The 19,715-nt window shown below is 36.9% G+C and overlaps 2 protein-coding genes across 2 annotated transcripts; both read left to right on the plus strand.

Moving 5' to 3' along the window:
• Positions 1 to 991: 991 nt before the first annotated feature.
• On the plus strand, positions 992 to 8,226 carry LOC148098634 (5-hydroxytryptamine receptor 3C-like). Its single transcript, XM_087852884.1, has 10 exons — positions 992 to 1,000; positions 1,539 to 1,602; positions 2,878 to 3,041; positions 3,330 to 3,374; positions 3,653 to 3,759; positions 4,303 to 4,472; positions 4,592 to 4,755; positions 5,483 to 5,693; positions 7,650 to 7,859; positions 7,952 to 8,226. The coding sequence occupies exons 1-10, from the start codon at positions 992 to 994 to the stop codon at positions 8,224 to 8,226; spliced, it is 1,419 nt and encodes a 472-aa protein (XP_087709010.1).
• Positions 8,227 to 16,054: 7,828 nt separating this feature from the next.
• On the plus strand, positions 16,055 to 19,390 carry LOC102789011 (5-hydroxytryptamine receptor 3A). Its single transcript, XM_006791972.3, has 7 exons — positions 16,055 to 16,094; positions 16,180 to 16,289; positions 16,868 to 17,037; positions 17,600 to 17,760; positions 18,264 to 18,474; positions 18,644 to 18,931; positions 19,173 to 19,390. Exons 3-7 carry the CDS (start codon positions 16,941 to 16,943, stop codon positions 19,388 to 19,390), a joined length of 975 nt encoding a protein of 324 aa, XP_006792035.3. The 5' UTR covers positions 16,055 to 16,094; positions 16,180 to 16,289; positions 16,868 to 16,940.
• Positions 19,391 to 19,715: the final 325 nt, after the last annotated feature.

Below are 19,715 nucleotides of genomic sequence, written 5' to 3' on the forward strand. Positions count from 1 at the left end.
ACAATATGTATATCTTGGCCATGAAGGCTGACTTTGAGAGGGGCAAGAGTTAGTTTCCCAGGCAAGCTACAGACATACTTTTACACTGTAGCTGCTCACTAATGCATCTGACAGCAAAATGTTTTGAATGTGACAATTCTTTAAAGAAGATAAATATTCTGTAGTAGTTTGAAGACAAACTTCTCAGAACGGCAAGAATACAATTTCACTTGCAACATCATGGTAAGAAATATTCTTGTCTTAATGTTACTAATAAGTAAAAACTGCCTTTTGTTTGGCCTCTGCGTTCTGTTCGTCTCAATCAGCTTCTTTGCTGGGTTACATACTTGGTTACACGTAAACAATACCATTATGTTTTTTATGGTATTGTTTATGTGCTACTGTAAGGTGACCTTGAGGGTCTGAAAGGCGCCTATAAATAAAATGTATTATTATTATTAGTAGTAGTAGCTGGCTGCTATGTTTTAGAGGTCCCAATTTATGCTAGTGACATGAATGTTTACTTAATTTTGACTAATATCCTTAGAGGGTTTGAAAATGGGTACATAGATAAGAATTGATATTCAAATATTTTTTATCAGTTTTGGGTGCATATACAATCATAAAGCATGCTCATCACTCAAAAATAGGAAAAGAAAAGGCTTTAGCAGAAGAGTGTTAACAAGCATAAAATGACGGTGGTTGCTATGGTTGCTGAATCTTATGGTATTTCAAATTTCTTGAATAGTCAAGTTTTTTAAACTGAAAACATTTATACAGATAATGTTGTGATATCCTGAAAACCCCTAAGCATATTTCTGTATTTTCCTGATACTATCAGTAATATGGTTACAAAATGTTACCAGTTAACGAAGGTAATTTTGCAGTTTTCCTGCAACTTAAGAATATCATTGATATAATGTCATGTTACAGTGCAGCACTTAACTCAAGTAATCTAAAACATGAATATATAGTTGTAACAGCTCTTATATATATAAAAAACACTGAGTCAATGACCCAGGTACCCTAACATGAGTGAGCAAAGTAAAAGTAATCTGTGTCTCTTGAGCTCTCGCACTCTCTCCTTCCTCTGTTGCCTTGGTTTCATCTATCTCTGTCTCTGTGTGTTTCCCATACTTCCTGTTTTACTAAGTTAGTCTCCTGTCCTGTGTGCGTCATGTTCAGATTTGCTTCTCCCTGTCTTGTTATTTGGATCACACTCAGCTGTGTTCCCTCGTTTACCCATGGCCTGGTTCAGTTTGAATGGTTTTTGAATTAATTGTGATGACTTTCTTAAAACAATAAAGGCAGTGTTACATTAAACGTGAAAAACAATATTTTCTGTTTTGTCTTAAACAAAAATATTTATTTCATATCTTGAAATATCTTTTTCTACTGTTGGGGATATGTATCAGATTTTTGAAACAGACGAAGAAAAAGAAGAGATATAATCATTAAAAAACACTTAAAATGCCACTAAGAATCTTTACAGGCATTCCTCACCACTTGCACACCACTGAACCTGACAACCTGTTTTGATGCAATTTTAATGTTTTTAGTGCTGCCTGCTGAAAGTAAGACCTTCTAAGCTTCTATTCATCTTCATATCTTTGCTTGTGAATGGTAAGTGCAGCTGCTAAAATGTATAAAATTAATTAACTTGATTTGTCTTAAAAATGTATACACATCTTTTATGTGATTAATTCCTTGATTTACATTTTTAATCAATTTTTGAGTGTTGATTTTCTTACAGTTTTCATTCAAGTCAGTTATCCAAAATACTAAAAAATATGCAAATGATTGTATGCATGGTAATGGTTCAGCATTAGAACTTTTTATTTTGTCTGTTAATCCAGGGTCAGGGACGTGACTTGTTTATTTTGTTAGCATAACTCACAATGACAGTTTAGCCAAAACATGTCCAAATCACACATTTAGTCAGAAATGTGCGTTCGTGTCCACATTTTAAAGATTTTCTATGGCTGGATTAAAAACAAAATATTCAAAATCTTTGGGAATCTGAACACTGAATAAAATCACGTTTAGATTTAGACACATTTAGACTGGTCATGCCTCATTTGTATTTTTAAAAATGAGGCATGATATTTAGATATTAAGAAAACTTGCAATAAATTAAGTGGGACTTTTACTGTAATGTTAATCAATGTTTACTCTGTACTCTGTTTTCACCTAAATGTAGGGTTGAAAAACATTTTGATGAAAAAATTGAAAATTGCACAAAACATTACCAGTCGTAATTGTTCTTCCAAACCGAACCACTGTATACATTGAGGTTCAGGGTTATGGTTCTTCATTTCACACGAATGTTTATGTGGGTTTCTACGGAGCCCCGCAGGGGACATGGGAGAAAAAAAATTTAAGACGGACTTTTGGGAGATTGCGCAAAAGTTTTAGCCGCATTCTTCGGAGGCCGCCAGCTCGAAGCCGACCGGGAGGTCGAGGCGCGATGTGCCGGGAAAGCGGTGTTCCTCCTGGCTGTAGTAGGTCTCGACCTCCCGTTAGCTTCGAGCTAGTGGGTGTCAGATCTGCGAAAACGTCGGAGCACTATTGCAAATATGTGATGTCTTGTAAACCGAGCAGGTATCTGACGTTTACACAACTACATTCACGCCTCAAAATATCTTAAAAGTGTATTTTGTGACCCAGAAAGAGTAATATTACAACTAAGTAGCTGCCGCCATTGTTGGAATTCAACTTTTGCGAGATCTCTTAATTTTTTTTTCTCCCATGTCCTCTGCGGGGCTCCGTAGGTTTCTGATGCTTTGCTAGGGCCATTTATTCATTTGGGGCAAAAAAACATATCTGCTCCTAGATAGTAAAGCAAATGTCAAGTCACCTATATAAATCATAAGGGCACATTTCTTCTATCCTTTGTAGCTCAGTACAGCTCCACCTTGCTGAACTGCTCTAACCCTGATTCACCTTCAATGCTGGAGGCCCTTAAGCCAGTCTTCAACCTGAACGCCATTCGACCTGTGGTGAACATAACAACTGTCACTAACATTGGCATTTCTATAACTGTGTTTGGCATTTTGGGAGTGGTAAATAACACCTTTATTACCTTAAAATCAATTCAGTAATGGTCGCATGTGCTTTTCTGCATACTGTACAAGATAAAGAGCATAAAATGGTCAAAAGAAACTTTTTTAAAAATGTTTTCTTCCTCTCATTCCACATATTTTAATTTGAGTTTTAAATCAAAATGAATAAGTATAATACATCTGAACATCAATAATTAAGACAAATGAATGATTCAGTTCAGTATGTGCTCTACAGACATTAAGGTTCAGTAAAACTATGCAGTTATGGATAAAAATCTTCTTTTTCAGAATGAGAAAGCTCAACTCCTCAAAACATTTCTCTGGCAAGATGTTGTAAGTAGTTTCTTCATAGTAAGTTTTCAAGCAATAATGATGATTTCTATCCATGAAAATGTTTTTAGGGATCACAGTGTAAGTTTTGTCCCAAAATAGCAGTAGAAGGTCAAATCCACTAGTGACTTTCAGTTTAGTACAGTTTTATTTATATAGCCCCAAATCACAACAATAGTTGCCTCAAGTTTCTTTACATTGTAAGGTAAAGACCGTAAAATAATACAGAGAGAAAGTTAAAAAGAAGGACGGTGTCAGACTCTGGGGTTTCTTTGTTGCAGAAATGGCAAAATGAATTTACCAAATGGGACCCAGAAGAGTGCGGAACTAGTCGGATATCTGTTCCAAGAACAAATCTCTGGCTACCAGATATAATAATCAATGAATTGTAAGTCCTATCTTCAACAATTCACAGATTACAATCAGTTTCTTTTTTATGTATTTTTTATGATCTTGAGAACAAGCCCTGAAGCATCATTAGCCAATAAAGAGCTAACTCTGCTAAGTAGGAAAGAAAAAATGGAGAAAGTGCATACAAGTGAAACTACAAAGGTACAGTTTATGTGTAGAATTTTGTCAGAAAACATGGGGCTTGTGACTCCAGTTGGTTTCATTGTCCTGTGGCATGCACAGGACAATAGAGTGGCTTGGTAACACTGCTATCCACTATATAAAGGTATAATCCTCATCATCTGCCTCCTATAATATTTAGCAGACAGAAAGAAGCAGATAATTTAACAATAATAAGTCACTTATTATTAGGCTGCACGTTTCTCAAGTCTTTGATCTATTATCATCTGCAGATACCTGGTTATCACTTCTGGTGAAAATCAATATAGGCTACAGTCCAGTTTAAGCTATTTCTCCATACATTTTCCATTTCTTCCATGTAGATATCTGACTTCAATTAATGTCTTTTATCTTCCTGCAGCATGGATGAAAACACAGCTCCAAAGGTGCCATATGCCTACCTGCTTTCTAATGGTACTGTGAGTGATTCACAGCCTATCAAAGCCATCACCTCCTGCAGGCTTGACATCTACTTGTTTCCATTTGACATTCAGAACTGCACTTTAACCTTCAACTCATACACACTCAAGAGTAAGTATAACCATGAGGATGTATCACGAGCATTGGTGAATTGAGTGGATTAGTCTTTAAAGCTGTTTTTTAATTTATATGTAAATGGTTTTATCTGACTTTGACTATTTTCCATGCAGGTAATGCTCTGCAGCTTTACCTGAAAGAGACTCCAGAGAGGATGTTTGAATCCTCTAAATCTAAGATGGCAACGATGGGTGAATTTGAATTAATTGGAATTGCAGCAAAGAAATACACACTACCATCTACAGCATCGGGCTCTTACGATGAAATTCGCTTCTATGTAAGAAACTGCATTGCACTGTAAAAATGTAATGTTATTGTATGATTTACTTATTCATACTGTAAGAAAACAGAAGACAAGTTATTTCAGGAAGTAGAAGAGCTTTCTCTTCATTACCATTTGACTCTATTATTTGTATATTTGATAGGAACCTAGGATATATTGCTTCATGTATATAAAGAATTTGGGTGTATAGTTGCAGTTTCCCATATGGAAAAGATATATATAAATCTTATAAAGTTTGTATCTGTCTTGTGTGAAACTATGAAAAGCATACAAGAGTGAAAACAGATATAAGATCCCTTGAAAAATTATATAAATGAAACTTGTATGTTTTGGATACTTACTAAGACAATATATGAAAGTAATGAGAAAGTGGCCACTTTCATGAGTAAATCATATAAGCCTTACATGATTCACTATATGAAGCAAGCCAAATCTGATGCAAGTCTTTTATAAGTTTTTTTTATTTATTTTCCATATGGGTTAATTGCAGTTCAATTGTTTAATTACTAATAAAAAGAAACTTTATTACCTGCTGCCACAAGTATTCTGATCATAACTAGTTCTCTACCACAGTAAACAGATTGAAAGGCTTTGTTTTACACAGTTAAGTTATATCTACAAATTTATGAGCCTTGTCATTTAACTATTGTATATGTATGAGGTACTGTATAATCAAAGCACATAAAACTGTGAGATTGGTTAAATTCTCACTTTGCTGCAGATCTCATTGCGGCGCCAGGCCATGCTGTATGTAGCCAACCTCCTGCTCCCCAGCTGCTTCCTCATCACTGTGGACCTCTTCAGCTTCATCTTACCTCCCAATGATGCTGACCGGTCTTCATTCAAGATGACACTGATCCTGGGCTACACCGTCTTCCTGCTCATGATGAATGACCTGCTGCCTGCCACTGGAAATGCCATACCTCTCATAAGTAAGTTTACATTGTCTTGATTGGTATACACTTATTCCCAATGTTAGTCTTTGGCCCAAATACAAAAGGGTATACAAATACAAAGTGGATGGATGACTTGTTTGGAACGTTTGTGAGGATAAAGTCTTTTCTCTCCAAATAATAAATCATCCAGCCATTTTCTTTAACTTATCTAAAGTCAGGTCAAATGGACAGCAGCCTAAGCAAGGAAACTCTCTTTCACCAGCTGCCTTCTGCTTATTAGTGATGTGCGGATCGATCCTGAAATATCGATTCCTCCGATACCAATCATCTATGTTCTAGAATCGATTCTCACATTAAAATATCAATATTTTAGTAATTTAGGGTAAATTTGTAGTTTATCATTAACAGGAATGAAACAGGAATGGAAAGAAACTATAACATTCTGATTGTCTACATTCAACAGAACTACTTCCTCTTCCGCCTTTCATAGTCATGTGCGAAATATGGCTGTATAAATGTCTCGCAGCCCCTTGGCGTGCGCACTCACAACAATGGCTGAGCGTAATTGTGCGGACAAACAGCTGAGACGTGGTTTGCGATACATGTGGCAAAATAGTGAGGTGTTGTGGCCATACTTGCCAACCTTGAGACCTCAGAATTAGGGAAACGTTCAAAAGGGCTGTTTTGGGGTGATAAATACATTTTATAGTGTTTATTTATCGGATAAAATACGTTAAATGTCACCGTTATTATTGGCCGGCCCGGAAACAGCGGGGGTGTCCAAATTCAGAGGCTGGGGAGGACCCGGCCTTCGCGGTCTAAAGAAAGCCGGGTAGTACGTCACGAGCTCCCTCGGTGGAGTGAAACTCTGCCGTCTGCTCCTTGCTATCTAAAATATAACCGGGAGCTGACTTAAACTCTCGACCGTCTCACACTTCTGTTTAATTAGTTTTCTGTTTAACGTTTATTCAGCTGTGTGAAAACCCCGGAGGAACCCTCCCGAGGGATTAATAAAGTTAAATTTAATTTAATCTAACCTAATAACTTTAATCTCAGCCAAACCGATTTACTCACGAACAAATAAAACACTGAAAAAGCCAAACAATAACATTTTTAAGTTATCAAATAGCTCACAACTTCAGTTTTTTATTTCTGTATGATGAACTCTGCATTATTAAGTGATAAGAACAAGTAATCTGATGTCCTGTAATCATTATGACGCTATAATTTGAGATACAACAAATAAAATAAGTTTTTGTATAAAGTATCGGTATGGGATTAGTATCGTCGATACCACCCTGAATATTACTTGGTATCGGATCGGAAAGGAAATCAGTGGTATCGCACATCACTACTGCTTATCCATGGAAATTTTGAGGTATTCCCAGGCCAGTCACGAGATTAAATCGCTCCAGTGTGTCCTGGGTATCCCGGGGGCTTTCTCCAGCTGGAACAGTTTACCCAGGAGGCAACTGCCTCAACTAGTGACCTTTCAATATGGAGGAGTAGCAGCTCTATTTTGAGCCCCTAGAGAGAGCCCATCCACCCACTGAGAGCTAATTTCTGCCATTTGTATTCACAATCATTTGCTTTTAAAACATTTCACAATAATAGTGGTAACAAGATCAGGCCTTGATTAAAATTGTTGTTGACGTTTCTCAACAACAATGCTCCATCTGTTGGTAAGTGGTTGCATAACATTTTTGTAACAACAATTTACCGACATTAGGCATCAATTAAAATGTTACTAATGAGATTAAACAACAAGTCCGTCTGGTATCAATTAGTGACAATACTGAAAATGAATTGTCTAATCAAATAGTTGCACACATCCCTACATTATTAGGTATGCAACACTCTTTACAGTGAACTGAAGGAATGTATCTCTCTCTGTCTTCCTCCATCTCCATGTCCTTTTTTTAGTTTTAAATGTATTTGTCTGTAAAATATTGACATTAATTATTTCTCTACTATTATTATTATTGTTATTAGATGTTTTCCTTTCTATGTGCCTGGCTATGATGGTGGCTAGTCTACTGGAAACTATCGTCATTACAAACTTCCTCTGCGGTTCCTCTAACTACTCTCGAGCTCCTCGCTGGATCAGAGTGCTTTTTCTTAAAATCCTGGGTCGACTAGTATGCCTTCCTCCAAAGCCCAGAGATCGAAACGACACAGTGATCCAAAATCCGGTCACAAAAGGTAGGATAGAATGTCGGGATGAGCAAGTTCTTAAAAAATGCCAAAGCTGACATAATTTTCTCTGTTGTTTTCTCTGCAATACAAAATGCCAGTCTCCTCTCCAGTGACAGAGGAATCCAAGACTCTGGAGCAGAAGGGGCCACTGGGTGAGGACAAAACCCTGCAAGAGCTGAGGAGCCTGGGCAGAGTCCTCCAGGCCATCCGCCTTCAGGTGGAGCAGCATCTGAGCAAAAGCCTGAGCACAGAGGAATGGATCCAGATAGGTTTAATCATAGACCGCCTGCTGTTCATCCTTTACATCATCTTCATAACAGTCAGCTTCATTACCATCATCATTATCTGGGTGGTTTCATACAATGCAGCCTAATTTAACTTTTTAGCCTGTCTGTTCTTTAAACTCTTTGCATTAACTTTTAGTTTTCAAATAATATTTAACATCACACCCACAATGAGACGGGGAAAGCAAAACTGAACATAACACAGATGGGACAAGAGACTTTCAAAATAAATTAGGGAGTAACAAACACTGAGACCAGGACTAAGACAAATGAACTTGGAGACTTGGGAGCAGTGTTGGTCAAGTTACTTGAAAAAAGTAATCCTGTTACTTTATTGATTACTTATTTTCAAAAGTAATGAATTACTTAGTTACTTTTTAAAAACACGATTTACAATCTGAATAGGTGATAAAGCGATAGATCTTTCAGCCCAATTCTACTTTTTCTACATAATCGATCATACAAAATGTAATCAAATGGAAGAGTCTCTTTTTAAAACTTGTTTTATTAGTTTTAATCTTTTAACTTCATGCATCAAGCAAAAAAAAATTTGTGTTTACACTCAGTCTTTTAAATAGATGCAAGTAAAACACAGCAGAAAATAAATAAAGTCAAAGACTAGCGGTCCTGTTGCTCTATTTTCACCTGTAAAGCAGGAGTGGGGCAGGCGGAGGTTTACCCTGGTGCAGGTGTGCCGCAGCGGTCAGTGGAAGAATCCGCGAGTTTCTCTGTGAATTTCCCATTACGTCGTAGCTACTCGGTGCTTGCTTGGAAGTTTAGAGGGTTTTTTTGCTGTAAAAAGAAGTTTTCTTCCCACGCACAACGGACACTAATGTTTTTGTCACTTTTTATGGAATCAAACTTAAAGTAAGGTCAGTACTTCCACGCTTTAAACGCTGCACGCTCATACTCTCTCCCGCACTCGATATTGTTGATCTGCACACAGCTGTTGTCACGAACGACGCACTCGCTTACGTCACTGTCATGAGACATTCTCGCAAAAAAATCACGGTTTTAGTAACGCAGTAACGCAACGTTCCTACGGGAACGTAACGATAATCTAATTACCATTTTTGCAATAGTAATCCCTTACTTTACTCGTTACTTGAAAAAAGTAATCGGATTACAGTAATCGGATTGCTGTCTTGTTTAATCTTAGAATTAAAAAGACCTTGACTGCCCATCTCTGCTTGGGAGGCAGAAAGGTAGACAAACATGGATTCAAAACTGACTTCCAAAAGAAACGCTGAGGACCAGACACAGACGAGACTGGGAAGAGAACTAACATAATTCCATAAAGAACTAATTATTGGAGACACAGGAAATAACACCAGAAACAAAACACCATAAAAATAACACCATCTCTCAAAATCAAAAGTAACAAAAGGTCCAAAATGAAAAGCTGAAAATACTGGGTCAAAGATCCAGGTCCATGACATATGTCAGTTACAAAGGGTAGAAGGACCGAAGCTGGCATACATTAAGCTGCTAATATATACGGCGTGACTTACAAACAGCTAAATATTGTTTGACAAAAACTCATATTTTATGTGTTAAGTATCAATTACTTGTTGCCTTAACCTTTACTCTATTACTGACTATTAAGAATTTCTGATCTTGTGTAAGTAGTGTGATCTTTTGTTTTGTATCTGTGTGAAAATATTAAAGGTCTTTCTCACATTTTCTTTGCTGTTTGTTATTTTGTGTTTAATTCAAAAGTTAGTGGTAAATTGCTGTCTTGTTTAATCTTAGAATTAAAAAGACCTTGACTTTAAAAGTATAGCATTACTAGCATGCCATTATATTATTATGACATAATAATAAAAAAGCTGTCAGTCTTGGTCAGTTAGTTGTCAGTTTTGCAGTTTACAATTCATTTTAACAAGCAACTGAGATGGAAAAAGTGCAATACTTGCTCAGATTGTTGTTGTTTTCTTTTGTTTGGTTGAGTTATGGACGTGTATGGAAGCCTGTCTTCTCATCTCTGTTTAAAATACATGAATGGATGGTGTAATTGATTAAACAGCATTTAAAATTTCACTACTGGTGTCCCACTGATTAATATCCTTTGGAATTATAAAGACATTCAATTTAAATACAAAAAGTAAAAATACAATGCCATTTGGAAAAGTTAACTGCAGTTCACTCAGTACATTATATTTAGCAACATGAGGACAGACAGCTTCTCATTAACAGATCTGCAGAGTATATGCGCATCTAGAGAAACCCTCACACCCATCCAACCCCACCTGGGGGACAGCGTGTTGAAGGAATTGGGTTGGTCGTTGAACATCTATTAGCCATGAATCTTGTCTTCTGTCTGCTTTATAACCACTGTGTCTGGCTTCAGATGAAATCACCAGATCAGTCATCTACAGACTTCATCTGGTTAAAAAAATGATTATAATAAGCTGAATTTATTGATTTAGCAAGTGTTTACAATATTCAAAATGTTACTTTTCTGTGTTTCATTTCACACTTGCCTGACTAGTAGCTCCAAGTTTAATATATAATTTCATTATGAACTTGATTATCGGGGTAATTTGAGCCTTCCAAGAGTTCTACATCATACATCTTTAATGACTTTTAAAAACAACAATGAGCTTCAAAAGGTTTCTCTAATCCACACAGGGTTAAGAGTATACACACACAGTCGAATATAAATAGCCATCCCCACTAATTTTTGGTTATATATCTTTTTGTGTGGTTTTGTGCAGCCATCAGCAAGCCTTTCCATATGGAAAAGATATATAGAAATCTTATAAAGTTTGTATCTGTCTTGTGTGAAACTTGTATGAAAAACATACAAGAGTGAAAACAGATATAAGATCCCTATAAAATTATATAAATGAAACTTGTATGTTTTGGATACTTACTAAAACAATATATGAAAGTGGCCACTTTCATGAGTAAATCATGTGAGTCTTATATGATTCACTATATGAAGTAGGCCACATCTGATGCAAGTCTTTTATAAGTTTTTCCTATTTCTTTTCCATATGGGTTGGGCATAATTCAAGATAACTGATTACTCTTTTTGGCAGATTTGATAGTGGTTAGTTTCCTGACTTGGATGGTGAAGCTTAATGTTAGTCTGCTTCATGCATTCCAAAACTAGTGTTGATGTGTGTTTGCTTTCATTATCCTTTGGGAACATTGAAATGTGTTGCAAACATCTAGCTGTTGATTTGTAGTAAAGTTAAATAATTTGAAGGTAGTCTTCCATTTTTAATATTCCGTCCGTTTGTGCTATCTACAAGTACTACTGGCAGCATAACAGCACCAGAGTATGTCGCTACCACTATCATGGTTGACGGTTTAGTGTTCTTTGGTTTCAAAGTCTCACCTTTACTCCAAACACACCGCTTGTTATTGAGGCCAAATAGTTCAATCTTTGTCTTGTCTGACCATAAACATTTTCTCTAGAAAGCGTTTGGTTTGTCCACGTGGACATATGCCAATAGGGGTGGGTTTTTATAATCGATTTATCAATTAAAATCGATTCTGGCTTGGATAACATGAAATCGATTCATTAAAATGTTGAATCGATTTTTTAATATAAATTTATTTTTCCCGAAATGCCAGAATCTCAGGTGAAACCTCACAAAATTTCAACAACCACCAAATAGTTAAGACAGTAAATGAGAGCAGAAACACAGATTCTGCACAAAGACGTAAACACACAGCGCGGACCCGCGGATCAGAATCAGTGAGATGTTGCCTTTCTCACCCGACGGCACGGACACGGTCGGGGCTGAAACTTTTCCTGTTTTGCTTCCACCACAATAAAATCACACTTCATACACAGCTCTCTCTCTCTAGCTGTACTTCAAGAACAGTTTCCCGTCTAAAAATCTGTTTTCTGCATTATTTGCTTGCTTGTTACGCACAAGTCTACCGTTGTTTACAGCCTGTCGGACGCTGTTTGTTTCCTTTCACTTACTTCCGAAAAGAAAGCCTCATTTCTGCCGTTCAATACTGAACAATTTTAAACTTTTTAAAATTATGCAAAATGCAAAACGCTTAGCCGTGTCTCTAATAAAACCGCTGTAACTTCAGAGGTGATGTTCATATGTTGATTAATGGTTTTCTTTCGTTTTTGATGTACTGCAGAATATTTTTATAAAATCCCAGGCCAGGAAAATCACCTTCATGTTTTTCTGTGTTTTATCTTCAGCTACTTTGACACAAAGGCATCTGCTGTGATGCTCACACCTTTGATAAAGTCTTGCGTGTGTCAGCTTCCTTTTTATAGATACAAAAATATGTAAATGTACTGATCTGAATTATAATATTTCTGACTGTCAAAATTTCCCAGATTCAAATCGAATCGAATCGAATCGTGGATTGAATCGAATCGGGACCTTGTGAATCCGAATCAAATCGATTCTAGAAACCAGTGACGATACCCAGCCCTAGATGCAAACTTCATTCAAGCTTGAAGGTGTGAGTTTTGAAGTAGGGGTGTCTTTCCTGATTGGCACCTTGGGTCCTTGTTCTTGTCTTTGTTTATGACAAAATGTACAATTTAAGAATCATACATTTTAAGCTATGTATCAGGGTCAGAGCCTGTCATAGGTTTTCAAAAAAGCACAAATCCAAAAATAATTGTGTGGATCATTAGCACAGTTCACACCGAAGGGTATCGGAAAAGACTGCTACTCCCACAGGTGGAGGTGCTGAAAAACAAAATGGGTGAACGGTTACTGTAGGTGTGGAAAAACAAGTTTTGTGCTACCCTGTATGTGTTTGTGACACATTGCATAGACCACAGTTTTCTATTTACTGCTATTTTTGTTGGTGATTTTTGGTTTGTTTGTTTGTTTTTAATCTATTCACGAGGCCTCAAACAGACTGAAATAATCTGCCATTGTGACTGTTTGCATAATAAAACGTGTTAAAGGGTCCTGAAAGTTTGACAGGTATGCACAAGAGTTCTAGCACATATATTGTTTTGTTTATTATTTTTGTTGGTCTTTTTTAGTGAAATCTGTTATTTGTGAGACTCTATTTATAAAATGTGTATAAAACATTGATGATTTAAACAATAGAGTCTTTATTAGTCTTAAGATTGCTGTTTTGTTCGGGTAAGGCAGGTAGTGGCTGTGGTTAAGGAGGCGCTAAATCTCCAGAGGTTCATCATTACAATATTTCTTTAAGAGACAAAAACAAGTATGTGTGTGTGTGTGTGTGTGTATTATCAGGAGGAGCTTTTCACTGCACATTATTAAAAGGTGGTGGTGGAGAAAGTTTAGTCTATCAAAAGCTTTCAGCATGAGCCCGTCTCAGCAGAGAATCAACTTCATCACAGGATTACTCTTAATGTCAGGTAATGATAACACCTCTATTTCCTACTTAAGTGTTCATACTTTATTTTCTAAACCTAAGCAGGTTTTCATCTGCAACAAATGTTTTTAATAATAATGATAAGCATGACTGTTATTATTTTAATTATTACTAAAGTAAAGGTTTTATCTGTCAGGTTCAGGTTAAAACCAGTCTTACTGTGCAAATATATTTGTTTCTTTTCCCTTTTCTACATTTAGTTTATGTCACTGTGGTATGCTAGAATTACACTTTCTAAGTACTACTAAGTACTAAGTACTGCAAAGACGTTTGCTTTTTTTACTGCCGTAAATATTTTTTGTTATTTCATCTTCTAGTTGGCAACTGTTGTTATTGTTTAATGGCTTTTAATGAATAACATTTGATTTGACATTTGATTACAGCAGATCTCTTTCTAAAAGTGCTATAAATAAGTTCAATCATCCCCCCTTTATCTTATGTGCAGTACCACTGATTTCCTTTCTGATCTGATAATACAGTAAAATTCAGGCAGCAATACTGATCCAATGCCGATACTTTGAACAAAAACTTGATGTGTTTGGATTAAAAATGAGAGTATTTCAAACTATACCTTTATAATGAATACAGGACATTAGACTCTTGTTCTTATTGTTTAAATATGAAGAATTATCATACAGTGTTAGTACATACATTTTAAAATATTCAGTTAAGAATCAAAACAAATCTGGCTGATTGAAAATGATAGAATTAAGTAACATTTTGTACATGCACATTATTATCTGTCTTATGTATGAAATACGCCTAAAAAAATCCATCATAAAGTGCTTAGTGTAACTCATAAACACACACCTGAAAGCAGATAAGCTGTAAACTGGAGAAAGAAAAGTCATCTCACTAATTTAGAAGACGCTTCTTTAGTTTAAGAAAAAAGTTTGTTGCGCTTTAAAAACAAAAAAATTTAAAACTCCTCTGTGAAGCTAGGGCACTTATTATTCATTGCTGAAAAAAGAGAATAGAAAAGGTTTCTTTTCAACACTGTAACCAAACTGACAAACAGTCAGAGCACTGCTGAATCAAGTTTTTCTTAATGAATATTTTCACAAAATACATTTAAACCAGAATAAATTAGTCATCACCATCTCACAGCTAATATTATGTACAGCTACTTGCACTACTACTGATATTTGTTTAGTACAATTCTCTCCAATGACCTTTCTGAATCATCTACTGTATTTTTCACACTATAAGGCGCACTTAAAATCCTTTAATTTTCTCAAAAAACGACAATGCGCCTTATAATCCGGTGTGCTTTATGTATGAATTCTGGTTGTGCTTACTGACCTCAAACCGATTTTATGTGGTACACGGCGCTCAAAAAACTGTCAAAAATGTTTTAGTACGACTTTTGTAAGCTACGAAGCCGCACTGCTGATGGTTTGTTGGAGCATTATGGCTACCGTAGTCAGGAGCCTCGCGGAGTAATCTGGGTCCAAAAATCCATCCGCCTCGGGACCCCAAAGTCAAATCAACACTGCGGCATCAATGAGAGGTAAAAACTGTCTAAATTCTTTCATCTTTAATAAAATGATCAGCGTTGCTGCTTTACCAGATGTAACAATTACGTTTAACATCCAGGCATCCATGAAAACAGGATTTATTAAATGTAACAGAGTTAGAAGTTAGCCGTAAGTTAGCTCGCTAGTTTCCACCTAAACATGATATAGCATGTTCTGACTGAGAGATTTCTGAAACAATTCAAACGTACAGCTCTGCTATCACTTCCAACATAAATGAAGACAGAAAACTAAACAGCAGTGATGTTTGTAGGGTTACTGAAGTTGGGCTAGCTGGTGTATGATGATGTGCTCCGTGATCGCTAGCAGCACAGCTATATTAGCATAGCATAGCATAGCATAAACAGTGAAGCTGGAGGATGAATGCTAATGCTTGTTTTGCTTAATGCGCCTTATAATTCGGTGCGCCTTATGTATAAAAAACAGACCCGTTCATCGACAGTGCGCCTTATAATCCGTGTGCCTTATAGTCAGAAAAATACAGTAATTAATAGATTTCAATTTATTGTGCTTGCTCCAAGGGGGTCATTATTTTAGGGGTTTTATCTTACAATATAAAGTGACTTGAGGTGACCCTCTTGGTCACCCCATCTAAGCTGACACTGTAAGTAAAAATCCATAAAGGCAAAAACTCAAAAGCAAAGTTTCTTCTTTGTTCTTTTTGTGTTTTGTTGTTTTTATGAAATACATTTTCTCTGTGGTCAGTGTCTGTATGTTACAGTATACTGTCTTGTAAAAATGGCCACAGTGGCCCAACACACGAGTCCTTGCAGGCTGTCTTTGACCTCCAACCCTTCAGGCCAGCCATTAACCTCAGCAATCCCACCATAGCCAACATCTCCTTCACTTTGTATGCTGTCCTCGGTGTGGTGAGTTTCCTTATTACCACTTTAAGAAATGCACCAAGACTTCTTAAGGAATTTCTCTAAAACCACATATTATTATCATACCTATTCTAATTTAATGGTGTTTTAACTCTAATTGAGTGGTACCAGTCAACAACAGGTTTACTCATATTCACTGTATTTCAGAATGAGAAAACTCAGATACTCACTACTTTCTTGTGGCTGAGACTGGTAAGTACTCAATAAATGTCAAACCTGCTCACATATTTAAATGTTACACTGGAGGTTTAAAATCAATGCATTACTTCTGTGGCAGTACTGGCACAATGAGTTCCTGGTCTGGGACCCCAAGGAGTGTGATGGTGTCACGAAGATTTCTCTACCTGTGAAGGAGCTCTGGTTACCGGACATCATTGTTTATGAGTTGTGAGCACTTCAAATAAAACATTTTTAAAAATAATATCATTTATGCATTTAATCAGTTCAGCAAAATGAACCTGTAAGCACGAAACCACACATGCATAGTTGCCATAAGTACAGAGTGATAACCATGAGATGATCTGAAGAAGATATTTTTGTGAACAGGCTTGGACTCAGCCAAAGATCCTGAAGTCCAGTTACAAAATACAAACCATGTGGATATGCTAAGATGTCATCTGCAGCTACATTATCGACCCTTTCACACAAACATTTTAGCTTGTCACAGTGGAGGAACCACAGGTGTAATAAGGATGGATACAGACCTCTTATGGTCCTAGTATTGTGTGTACTTGATTACTGTAATTACTTACAGAGGCACTTATAAAACTATGGAGTTATAAAAAAAAAATGCCTGTACTTGTATTTATTGCTATTTTTACTTTACACTGCCTCAAAATATATGTCTATTGTGTCTCAAACATATGTATCCACAGTGGGACTAGTATAAATACTATCTCTCTTTTCTGTCATTGTTTTTGTTCAATATTATACTATTTCCTAATTTCCCCACCTCCCCTTGCCAGTGTGGATGACGATGTCTCCCAGGCATGTCCTTACGTCTACGTTAACCACACGGGTCACATCCGCTGGGACAGGATGATGCGTCTCGTCTCATCCTGCAATCTGGAGATCTTCAGTTTTCCTTTTGATGTGCAGAACTGCACATTTACATTTGGCTCTTACATGCACACCAGTAAGAATGGGCTGCTTTTAGCTTTAATTCAGAGGGTTTAACAAAAAAATTGCATCAGCTGTTCAGGAATTACAGCCAATTTTACACATAGTTCACATCTTCAGTGGCTAAATAATAATAATAGGACAAAGTAACATAATTTTAAATATAATAATTGTTTTTAATACTGGGATACAAATTCTCTGACTGCCTGAAGTGCAGAAGCCATCTAACCAAATACTGTTTCCTCCCTTTCCTCCCTGCTAGGGCTTTACTGAAGCCACCTTCAGTTGCTGTTTGTTTGTGGGTCTTTTGGGGTTTTAATAAATAAATAAAAAACACGTTTGTTTGGGTTGAGATTAGGTGACTGCTATGAGACTGACTCCAATTAATTTGAAGGACTATGTTTGAAAATGTCTGTATTTCCTAAAGGGTTAATTGAATACCTTTATTAAACAACTTAAATGAAAGCCAAATATCTTCATTTCAATCACACAACTATCATACATTGTGTGCAAATGACAAAATTACTTTTGCATGTATACCTAACAGTGTATTGTGTTGCTGTGGTTTTCTTACATAGTACGGGATGTGAGGGTCAGTCCAGCTCTGCCTTTTAAGGAGATGTCTCTAAACTCAAAACGATACCTGGAAACAAGTGGAGAGTGGGAGCTGGTGGACATACTGGGAGAGACCTCCATACTTAAATTTGGAATCGACGAATGGGACATCATCACGTTCTGGGTCAGAGAACCACACTTTCACTGAATTTCCTATTTTTAAATAAAACAAATATAACAGACTGAAACTAATTTGGGCATCAGAGACTCCACAGCACAGCAACAATGGGACTGATGCTTACTTAATGCTATTTACCTCTAGTGTCTGTATGGCAAATATACAATGTAAGCCAGCAGTTATAGTTTAGCTTAACACAGAGTCTGCAAGCCAATGCATCACTGTAGGCCTTTAAAGTGAATTTTAGCTAACTGTTTCCTTTCTTACTTCTCCTATACAAACTTTTTGAACTGCAATAGGCAGATGGTTTTGTGCATTCTCATTCCCAAACAGGAGTCGGTGAACAGTATTTTAGAATTTAGCATTTAATAATTCAGTATCTATCACTTTATAGAAACCAAAAAAGAACCAACAGAAAGTAAATGCAAAATTAAAACCTCACTTTTCTGAATACAGAAGTCACACCTGTGAAGATGCATCTAAACTGCATGTGCTTTCTTGTTCACTAGGTGGTCGTAAAGCGGAGCCCAGTGCTCTACGTGGTCAACCTTCTGATCCCAAGCTCTTTCCTCATGCTCATTGACATCCTGTCCTTCTACCTGCCTCCCCATAGCGTCGACCGTGCCTCCTTCAAAATGACCCTCATCCTGGGCTACACAGTCTTCCTGCTCATCATGAACGACCTGCTGCCAAGTACAGCAAATGGCACTCCCATCATAGGTGCATACTATTATAAACCACCTTATAGATAAGTAGAAGAAAATGGTTGGAAGGCTTATAGGTCCCAAATTTAGCTGCCTGTTAAAAGTACTGATAAACAACACAGCCAACATCTTAAAAGTTAAATGTATGACTGCTTTAACGTGTGTCCTTTGATTCTTCAATCTAGGTATCTATTTCTCAGTGTGTCTTGCCCTCATGGTTATCAGTCTACTGGAAACAGTCATCATTACCAATGTCCTCCACCATAACTCCTTGAAATATCGGGAGGTTCCAAAGTGGGTTAGGGTTGTTGTGCTCAAACATATAGCAAACCTCATCTGCTACCGCTGGCCAGAAGATATCCAGCTGCCTTCTACACCACAGAAGGATAAACCTGGAAACTCCAATGGCAGTTCTGGTCCTTGGATCATTCAGCCAGCCAGCCGGGCACCTGACCAGCACCCAGTTAGTAACGGTAGCCAAACCTACATAATGCTCTGTCATTACTGCCATTGGCCAATTGGTGCTGAAACATCTTGTGACCTTAAAAGTATTTGAGAAAACATACTGGCAGGCATCATTTGGTTCACTCAGATACAAAAAGGTTACATGGGCAAATGTTCAATTCTGTATTAAATCAAAAGAAGATATCTGTGGTGTTAAATATATTATGGAGTGCTCCTTATTTGACTTTTTAATCTCCACTTTTCTGCCAGGTACATCTGCTCTGCCGGAACTGCAACAGATCTGTCAGTACCTTGCTGAACTTCGTGCCCACCTCGTCTCTCTGCAGAAGGAAAGCCAGCTGTTGGACCAGTGGTGCCATGTAGGATATGTCCTTGACTTCCTGCTCTTTCGTATCTATCTACTGATCATCAGCTGCTATGCTATGGTTATTGTCACAATGTGGTGCATTTGGATCGCTCAAAACTAAATGAATATTGATATGATCCAGGATGGATGTCTTGTATAAACAATTAGAAAACTTGAATGCATGACAAGGACTGTCCAAACACATGCATGTTAGGTTAACGGGTGATTGTAAACTGGCTGTGCATTTGGGGATAGATCATATTGCTTAAAGTGGATGAATGTATGATTCGATGTGGTTTGAGTTTTGCATGATCAGTAAGATTTTCAAAGTGCTAATATATATATAGCATGCCTTTAGATTTACAGCTTGCTTTTTACTATTAATCCTGTACAGCAGTAGCTTCTTTTATTAACCTACCAGTTACAATTTTTTTTAAATTAACTCA

Source organism: Neolamprologus brichardi, chromosome 15 (genome assembly GCF_056152115.1).
Source record: "Neolamprologus brichardi isolate AB-2024 chromosome 15, ASM5615211v1, whole genome shotgun sequence".
NCBI lineage: Eukaryota > Metazoa > Chordata > Actinopteri > Cichliformes > Cichlidae > Neolamprologus > Neolamprologus brichardi.